Raw genomic sequence first — 10200 nt, 5'->3', positions numbered from 1 at the left:
CCCTCCTCTATTAGAGGGGGTGGTCTGTGTGTCGATCACCACGATATTTGATTCTTATAGTTAAACAAAAAAATGTTTCGTGCTGAAGTTGAATACGAAACGAAGAATTTATTAACCAAAAAAGACGATTTTTATGACAATTTAAATCTTCTTCTATCTACTTTATATTCTTTGTTATTTCGTTTCATGTCAGACGGTTAAGACGAACGATCAAATGTTCATGATCGAATTAACACGGTTCCACAAATTTCAAAAGTTCACAACAGAGGAGGGAGGAAAGTGACATGAGCGCTAAATAAAACGGTATACCCACGTATTGGCAAAAGACATATGGAACGCGTATCGGTCATTATCATGCATTAAACGCGAACGCAAATGTACCGCGAACAAAAGTTCTCTCAAACGAGTACGATCTAGTTAGCGACTGTCGCGCAATTATCGGACATTGGAGCGAGTATCTAATTAACGCGGGCGCCGATAGCATTTGCAAGCTATGACGGGACATCGGGTGTTCGCTATAACGTACACGGGCAGCAACACGTTATTTCGACGCCTCTAAAGCTTCGTCAAAATTTCCTATACAGCGAACTGGTCGCAGTTTCTATCGCAGCTTGAAATAACTTTATTTCGGCTCGGATGGCGGCTCTAATTGCATCGTTTACAGATAATGCGACGGAGCGAGACGCAATGAATTTAAAACGAGTCTCCCATAGGTTGTTCTGACACTTACAACGTTACACTGTATAAACATTAGTCGTGTCTCGATAACGCAATCAACATTTTTTCGAATTGTAAACTTCCTGCAACACCATGCACCAGACAATCCGCGTCTGTCCCAACAAGCAGGAAAACCAAAAGAATTTACGGGAAACCAAAAGTTCGCAAACTGCCCCTCTCGTTGTTTATTCCTCGTTTCTATTCCTTTCTCGTCCTATTCATCGTTGCCTTTCGGCGAGCGAATTTCCAGAAGCGAAGATCCCGTTCTCCTTCTTGAACCCTTTCGTTTTCTCGCAAGCATTAAACGACTGCCGAGCGGCAACAAAGGAGGGAAGGAAACGCTTAGGTTTAACTGGTTTCGGCTTATCTCAGAGTTTCGCCGTATTTAAGGAAAACACGAGCAGAACCACGAGATCGTTAGGAAAGTTAGCTAGAGAGTACAATGTAACCCGCGTGTTGCAGGCAACAAGAATAAATACGGTCTGCCGACAGTTTAGTCTCTCCCTTTCTCCTCTCTCTCTAGCTTTCTCTCGCCGTTCCAATTGTATCGGATTGTATCGCACCACCCTCATCGCCTCGCAACGTCTCACGATACACAACCCACTCCCGCTCCCAATACTCCCTCTCATAGCAAGCGTTTCTCTTCCGAGTGACACGAATCGAAAACGAGCGAAACGTAACCGTATCGAACTCCCCTCTGCAAAATCGATCGACATCCCCTGCAGCCACGTAGTTTTAGATATTTTAGCTAAGCAAGACCGATACTCGTGAAACTTACCGGCGAGACAGCTAGAACGATCGACATCTAAATGTTTATCGTGCCGTTTTCGAAAAGCCGAGACGATCGAGTTGCAGCCAGATCTGCGAAAGAGCATAGCTTCTCGACGATTAATCGCAAGTACGAAAATGAAGCGCGCCCCAAAATTCTCGTTTCGCCTTCTTCACGATACGAAACTGCTCGCAACCTCGATCTCGCTTCCTTTCCAGGTCGTCAATCCGATCCACGTTTTCACGAAATTATCGATCTACGTCTGGTCATCGTTTGGTTTCCGTAAACTCGGTATGCGAAGATTAGTTCGTCTTGCAGTAACCACGAAGGTGAAAAGACATACTATTCACCATTTTGCTAAAAATATCTTCCACAATTAGTCATTAAGAGTAATGTGGTTATCTGCTCTGCTTGAGCCGATACTAATACATATATAATCGTTTCTCGACCGTTCGCGGATTGACGCGATCGCGAGGAAGCGCGTCAACGGTAGTTGTAAATTCCCGTTACGATTATACAATCGACGCCACGAAACTGATCGATCTCCTATTTCGTTTAGGACAGTAGAGATGGTTGAATTATTACAACACTTGATTAACAGTTCAAAGATATTATGTATTTCCAACAACTTGTAGACAAGATGCTTACGCTCGGTGCAGGTGTGTAAGTTAGAGAGATGCCTGATCTAAAGTCGTTGAACCAGTGAAGTTCGGTGACGATGTTGTCGCAAAGGAAAACTCTTGCGCGCTCACTGATCGCTTGCGGGCGGAATCTCGTGAAAGATTGGGATACTCACGTTTCCTCACTTTTTCACCTGATTGAGCAATAACCATAAGGAACCTCTTGACTCGAAGGTGTTTTATGCCAATTAACGGCCTTAAAGTGAATCGAAAAGCTTCGTTTTATGACAGTTCCTTAGGATTATTACGTTCCGCTTAATTCTATGCGCACAGCTAGCGGCCATAAAGAGTCACAATAATACCTCTGCGAAATATTTTGACGTTCTTTCTCAAATTTCTTTCCAACCGAATACACTTCGTGCCAAATTCCGTGTTGATTTTCGGCAAAGTTTTCTTAATTGTAGGTTCGTGTAAGTATAAGATTCGGCATTAGAATAAATATATTTAGAATACGATAAATCTGCTATCTTTTACTCCCTTTTTTATTCGAATATCAAAGATATTTCAGAAACATAGTCTTAAGCTTTCCGTACACTTCCGACTAATTCGCCGATAAGAAATAATACGAAAGAAAATAACGCGAAAGTCGTCGAAAATAGGAAGGAAGGGAAAGATACAGAAACTATCTGGTTGGTTCGTAAAATATGCAAACGGCAGGTAGCGCGTTCAAGAGTAGCGCGGTTTGAAAGACACGTACCAGTCCAACGATTCTTGAACAACGATCTTCGCGGAAGCAACGGCAAACGTGGATACATTTACGGTTTATCCGTGACGTCGAGTTTACATAACACGTGACCGATATGTTCGCTGGATAACAGCCATCGATGCGGAATTTTCATTGGTGGCTGAAAAAACTGCCTCGAGATGTCGAAACGAAGAGGCAATGTTCGAGTTTGGACGAGGTTAGGGAAACGCCAGTTTTAAACTTTGCTCTCTTCTACTCTTTCTTTTTTCTCGGCGTAATTTAATTAACGCTGCCGGCGGGAAACAAAGCGACGAGAAAGCTCCGCTCTTCCCGCCCTTTTTATCGCAATCTCGTCTCTGAAATATTCTTGAACGATACTTCAACTTCCCACCCCCCTGTGGCATGGTCCAATTTTGAATTGCATTAAGAGCGAGAAAGCTTTTACCGACAAACCAGACGAAAAAATAAGGAAAAACCAAAAGTAGTCGTGGAACTTTGCCTAGCGATCCGTGTTGCAAACACGGATCGAAAGACAGACATTGGAAACGCGAATCTCGAGCGTTGCTCGATAGCGCTTTGCTTTCACGGACTAGTAAAAATCGAATCGTAAACTCTGGAACGTTAACGTTTCTCTTCGTTGTATCAAAGGGAATCGCCAATCTAACAGACACCGGTCGTTTCAAAAAATTCCCAACTCGAACGCTTTCCACGTTAAAAAAGGAAACTTTCGACCAAGTGCGTGTACACCGGCGTACAAGTATAATAGGACGGGAGCGAGAACTGATCCCAAGCGATATAAATTTTCGCAAAATGAGAAGGAAACGGGAGGGAAACAGGATCGTTCCGCGAGGAGTCGGTTACTATTGTTGGTATTATTGCTTAGGCGTCCTTATCTTTAAGAGTGTACGTGGACCGAATAAATAACGTTGCTCTGCTTGCACGTAGCTACGGCCGCGCACAAAACCACGATTTTCTTTCTCCTCTCGTGGATGTTAATTTGGCGAAAATGAAGGGACAAGGAAACCGCGATATATCGAGAGGAGAAAGAAACGCGCGTAATCTCGGGAATCATAGAGTTCGTCAAGGAGGAAACGAGGGAGCGAATTACCTAGTGCTTTGAAGACCTTCGAAACTAACGGGACGAGCAGACGAGAACCAAGAGGGTTACCCAAGGGGATTATCTTTGTGCCATTAGCTTTGGATGCGACACCAGGGAACCTCGAAGATTTCGTATTTGCGTGTACTGAGAAGCAAGCGCCTCGAATATACATATGTATAGTTAGGTGGTTCGAGTGTACGGCCACGTTTTAACTCGTTCTAAGAACACGATGGAAATTCTTGGCTTCTCGTGCGAAAAGATCGATCGACCAATTCGGTCAACTCGCTGGCTCTGTTAGCTTGGCGAGAACCATTTTTCGATACGTTCTACACGTGTTAACGCGGATCGATCACGCGCTACCAAGTTTCAACGGCAATTATGACGCGCTTTGATCACAAGCCTGTCACGCGACCGTGAAGACTGTTTCGTAAAGTGGGAGAACAGCTTTGTCGGTTACGATACGTACGCACGCGAGACACAACTCGCAACGCGCAACAGATAGCGCTATTTATGCTATAGCGCAACTGTGAATATCTCACATCGGGAATAATTTCGGCAATCACGATTACGTACGAGGAATTCTCGCGTGATGCGACGGAATATAAATTTGAGGTCTCTGGCAAAAGTTTGCGCAACGCAGACGCGACCAAATGTCATCAATGATATACGCGTCGCTATTGAGCTAGTGAACAAACTGTCCCAACATAAGAATCACGATGTTTAAACAGACAAACGAGCAACCCTCTCGATCGAGCCAAGCGATCCGTCGTTGCCAGTTCTTTCGCGAGACTTTCACATCTAGTGAGAAAATCATAACTTGACGACAGATCGCAAGGTAGACGTAGAACGTACATTCGAAACGACTGGCGTGCATTTGCAATGGTAATCGGAACAATCTCGAGAATCGAGTCGATTATGGGAAAGCAAGGCGAGAGAACTTGTTCTTTTTCTCGCGACTCAACGATCGATCGATTAGTCGGAAAAATCAATATTCGATCAAGTGAAGTAGTTCTGTTTGCACCGATTCCGACGACACGCGTTTCTTTCATGTCAGATTTTTTTCGGACAATGGTATCATCTCACTTGATAACGTTGGAAGCACGCCGTCGTGTATTTAAAGAATAAGTTGTTACTGGCACGTGCGGTTATCTTATCAGGGGATATCATCGGATCGAAGGGTCGAAGATCGTCTTGAATCGATTCAGATCGGGAGGAACGCTCGTCCCGAGTGCGGCGCTCTCCCATTCCTTACCGACGACGCTTACTCTTACTTACGTCTAGCGTGGTACGATCACGGCTAAACTTAGTTTTTGTGCAAAAATCCGAGACGCGAATTCGCCAGTTAATCTCGTAAGCGTTTACCGCTGCCGCCGCCTCTGCCGTCAAACAGCCGTCACTACTGCTGCAGCACGGTCATCATTATCATCGTGGATATCGTTATGGTCTATCGGCGATATCGGAGGACGATTTAACGCGACGCTAAACGAGGACTCGCCGACCGAGAGAGCGGACCATAACAATTGAATCGTTTGACCCGTTTTAATTGGCAAGTTACACCGTTGCGAACGGGATGCTCGCCAGTAAACGAAGCGCTTACTAGTTCAGAGTGCTGTGGATTCTATCGGAGGAGAGTCGTCGCACAGAATTCCTTGGCTTTCGTGATATCCGTGCAAACGTTTACACATCTGGCTGGATGTTGTTCGACTCGGCAATAAATCTATAAACGGGACGATCGAGTATAAAAGTTGGATTGGTGGTTTTCGATTCGTCTAATTCGACGAGATTCGGTTCGCTGGATTCTCGGTTCTCGGTTTCCGAGTCGCCACGACCTTCCACCTTTTTCACTTTAGACGCGCAGTAAGATTGAGAAAATGGTGACGAATAGTGGAAGCAATGGAAAAATATCGACGATAACCGGTAAGAATTTTCACGGGATTCGGTTTATACGATCGTTTTCCGTGTTGACAACGAGTTGTTCTGCGTGTTCGCTCTACCGACAAGCTTCTCGTGATTTTCAGTGAGAACCGATGACACGGATGAAACAGGGGACGTCGACAAAGCTATATCGGCAACAGGTTAGAGGGCTCGTGCCGATGGTCGCGACAGATTCTCGGCTCAAAATGCCTTTTACTCCCGTATGTGTACCTTTCCTTCCCTCTCGTTCACAGGCTATGGTATATTCAACGTGATGCTGTTTCTCGCGGCTCTGCCGGTCGCGTGGACCGGCATCTTCGATACCACTACGACCGCCTTCATCATAGCTTCCGCCGAGTGCGATCTCGAGCTCACTTTCTTTGACAAAGGTGTTCTTTGCGGCTTCCCGTTCCTAGGTAATCTCGATCTCGTCGGGAGCAACTTGCCCTGATACTATTATACCATGATTCACGTAATCTCGAACGCACACAGGTATGGCGTTGACCAGTTTCATCTGGGACCACTTAACACCGCATGTCGGAATGAGAAATTTGTTCATCTTCGGCCTCCTAGTGGATTGCATTCTAAACTTACTCGCTACCGCTATCGATTCTTACTACGGGTTTCTGGTCATCAAGTTCTTCAACGGTGTTCTGTGAGTATCATCCCTGGTCAGTTCTACAATCCTGTGATATCCGATACCCGACATGTGTGCCGTGACACACGTGTGACACATCGCTTCCGTACATTCACTCGAAGAGTACGAATTTCAGCGCGGGAGGACCGTTCTCGATGGTTGCCACGTATCTTTCTGAATTTCACTCCCCAAGCTACAAGGCCAGTTTCACCAGATGGGGAAACCTCGCTATAAACGTAGCGATCATTATCCCAGCAGGTAAGTCATGCGTGTACTACCGGCTTTCCTATTTCTCTCGTTCTATCTCGATCCTGTCATCGATCAAACGACGGTTTCTTTTCAGTCCTCGCTTTTCTGATCACTCCTCTGCCGTTGACCATCAACGTGTTCAATCAACAATACACCGCTTGGCGGATTTACTTGTTGGTCTGCTCGATCGTACCAATTCTCGGTCTCGTAACAGCCAGCATGCTGCCTCAGAGTCCCAAGTTCCTCGTAGAGAACGGCAAACTCGACGAAGCTCTGATGCTGCTTAAAAGAATGTACTCCATTAACAGAAGGAAGCCAGCCGACACATTCCCGGTGAGACTCAAATCTTTCGAATCTTTCCCATTTTACCTAATCGCGTCGCAAGAATTCGGATACGTACGCGAGACACGTCGTCTCTCGCACTATGACATTTTTATACTTGCACTATTTTACTAAGTAGTAGCTGCATCTCAGAAACGGACCGTCTCCCCTTTTTTCGGTGAATCCCCTTTTTCGATGTTTCGATTATGGCATAATTTGTTTCTAATCGTTTAATCATAAAAATTGTAAGATTTTAGAGGACTCATTGGTTATAAGACGCGATATAAAGATACAGTGTGGGTGATAATTTACTCTAGAATCCTAAACATTGGTTGCATCGTTGCTTCCTGTTTTCCCTTTCAGATTAAAACGCTACTCGTATGGCCATCGTCACAGGGCACCGTGTTTAAAACGAATTCCGAAAAAATACGACTCGCCTATTACAACATCAAACTTTTATTCTCTTCTCCGTATCTGCGAGTCTTCATGTTTCTAAGTTTTCTCCAATTCGGTAGCATGCTGGGGTAAGTTCTTCGCTTCCAAAATGAATGTCGCGTCGCGAAACCCTGATTCGATCGTCTATTAAGCGCAGATTTAACACGATGAGACTTTGGGTGCCGCATCTCTTCACCATTCTGAATAATTTCGACTACGAGAGGTGGACCGAGGACCGAGCGCCGACCATGCGCGAAATGTTGGATCGTCGAATGTCGGTTCCAGCCAAAAATTACTTAGATAACCCAAATTTCGACGACATTTGCATAACGGTGAGAAAGTGCGTGGCCAACGCTCGTTGATCCGCGATCGTTTCCCAACATTGGAATAATCAAAAATTCTTCTTAATTCTCTTTCTCTCGCCTTTACTTTTCAGTGGAAAATCAAAGCGGTGGTATACCAAAATTCCTCCATTATCGCAGTCTCGGCAGTCGTGTTTTCGTTCCTCGCTGGCATGGTATACACTTCAAAGTTTAGAAAGAAAACGATAATGCGTAAGAACCCTTTTTTCGCTAACTAATTACTCGTTAGGCTATGGTTACAAATGTACGATATCAAGGAATGAAACACCTAACAACGAACATCATATATTCGCAACAATTTATATACGTCCGATTGTCTTAACATATTCGTCAGAACGCATCCACCGTAACTATAGTCTCACTCAGGCGTCGCGAATTTCCGCGATACAAGAGGACCCTGTGCTCGTCGGATGACCAATCGTTCCTGTTGTAGTTGCCGCTTTCTTTATATCGGTGATAAGCAGTTTTGGAATAAACTGGGCACAATCAACTCCCTATATGCTGACACTGGCAGCCGCTATAATCGTGACGACAAGGATAACGGGTAATATCGTTACCGCCATGAACATCGACGTTATTCCTATTCCATTAAGGTAATGCTTGTGTCGCAAATAACCAGACGAACGCGTATATCTTCCTTATAACGTGATTCGTTTCTCTTTCCGTCTATTGTCGCGAAACTTGTGTTTTTTTAAAATTAAAAAATCAGCCGTTTTTTAATTTCTAATCCAGATCCACCAGTGTGAACGTGCTCATCACCGTTGGGAACGTAGCAGCTGTTTTGGGAAATTTTATTTTCTCCGCGTTATTGGACGTGGAGTGTTTGGTCGGGTTCATGGGAATGGGCTGTTTATTACTCGGTAAGTGAGTACGGAAATCGACAGCTACGCTACATACATACGTCACTATTTTCTAACTCGCTCAACTTCTTTGTTTAGTCTGCTTTTGCCTGTCTTTCTTCCATCCGAGGCCTGTTAAGACGTTGGAGAAAAATCATTCCATGTCCAACGCGTAACCCGTTAGCGACCGGACGAAACTCGAAACGAAGCGAAACGAACTACATACGAAATGTAAACGAAACGAAAGGAAATAACGCAGATTTCCGTAGCTTGTCATGTTTGGCGTAATGTGGAAAAGAGCCAAGCTGAAGAGAATGCTTTTGCTCTGTGTGCAACTGTGATATCTTTGTAATGCGTTTCGGAGTTTCATTCGGAGTCAGGGCAGATCGCATTTTTCTATCCACGTTTCACGTGCAAATCGAACGACTTTTATGTTACTTCTATCTGAGTATCGAATTACTGTAAATATAGTATTTTTCTAATTGGATTAAAAGGCATAGTTTCTAATTTCACGATTCCATTTCTCATATCAAAATTCCTCAAACGTCCAACCGTTGACGTTAACGTAAAAAAATTTCTCGTACGTCGTACCGACCACATGTAATAACACGCTAAAACGTAAGTAAATTAGCCTTCGAGAGATTGATTTCCTCAATAGATGAAAAATCTATCGATGATTCATTTCGCAAAGTTTCGATGTGCAAATTAAGAATGCACACGAGCGACATTTTACCGTGCGATCCCGCTACGATCATATTTCTCTCTTTGTTTTCCTATTAGCAACTGCAAAGACATATTATCGCAGCGATGTCGCATGCTAAAACGTCGTTCGTAGAGTTCCCGCGTAAACGAACGATCGTAACTTTTCTATTTTGCAGTTTGATAAATGTCACGAAAACAGCATCAAGGTGAAATCTAATTAACGTCAGACTAATGGCATGTTGATAATGCGATTATAACGATAAATGATGCACATTATTAAAGTACTATGTATTGTTGAGCAAAGTAAGTCGTTTTATCGGAATCGAAAGTTACGTTCAGCGGCGCTCCTAACTCTGCGCTAGTGTTAAATGTAAAAGATAAAGCGTTTCAGTCCTCGCAACAAATTTCACGTAGTTCAACAAGAACTATGGAAATAATAGTACGAGTGGAACGTTTTCTTGTACTGGAAGTAAAATTCCATAAAAGTTAATTTTTTAACACATCGCTACGTTATTTAATTTTTCTACACCATATGCACATTAGGAGTCGTTTTATTCATTTGAAATCAAGATCCTACGCGTCCAGAATGCACACACCCATATTAGAATATGTATACAAAATCAAGTTTCTACGATATATGCAAGACAAACGCAAACATTATACATTTTTCAAACGTGTAACATTCTTTAAAACTGGTCGAGGGAACGACGATAATTAATGTACAAGCATAAACGATCGAAACATTAAAACCTGTCATTAGCGTCTTTGTTAAAACACATTTTAACGATATA

General features: G+C 43.7%; 1 protein-coding gene across 1 annotated transcript; it reads left to right on the top strand.

Annotated features, from left to right (window-relative positions):
• Positions 1-5068: 5068 nt before the first annotated feature.
• Positions 5069-9219, top strand: LOC132905474 (synaptic vesicle glycoprotein 2A-like). Its single transcript, XM_060956782.1, has 12 exons — positions 5069-5867; positions 5969-6025; positions 6119-6280; positions 6357-6519; positions 6638-6759; positions 6845-7083; positions 7435-7595; positions 7664-7838; positions 7943-8060; positions 8302-8461; positions 8601-8728; positions 8807-9219. Exons 1-12 carry the CDS (start codon positions 5822-5824, stop codon positions 8881-8883), a joined length of 1608 nt encoding a protein of 535 aa, XP_060812765.1. The 5' UTR covers positions 5069-5821; the 3' UTR covers positions 8884-9219.
• Positions 9220-10200: the final 981 nt, after the last annotated feature.

The sequence above is a fragment of the Bombus pascuorum genome, chromosome 3 (assembly GCF_905332965.1).
Source record: "Bombus pascuorum chromosome 3, iyBomPasc1.1, whole genome shotgun sequence".
In the NCBI taxonomy this organism is placed as follows: Eukaryota; Metazoa; Arthropoda; class Insecta; order Hymenoptera; family Apidae; genus Bombus; species Bombus pascuorum.
This window is presented reverse-complemented; position numbering and strand designations above follow the sequence as displayed.

Coding starts and splice junctions, on each gene's coding strand:
- LOC132905474 (XM_060956782.1), top strand. CDS start 5,822: ATGGTGACGAATAGTGGAAGCAATGGAAAAATATCGACGATAACCG. Junction 6,760..6,844: donor AGCGATCATTATCCCAGCAG/GTAAGTCATGCG, acceptor GTTTCTTTTCAG/TCCTCGCTTTTCTGATCACT. Junction 7,596..7,663: donor CAATTCGGTAGCATGCTGGG/GTAAGTTCTTCG, acceptor TATTAAGCGCAG/ATTTAACACGATGAGACTTT.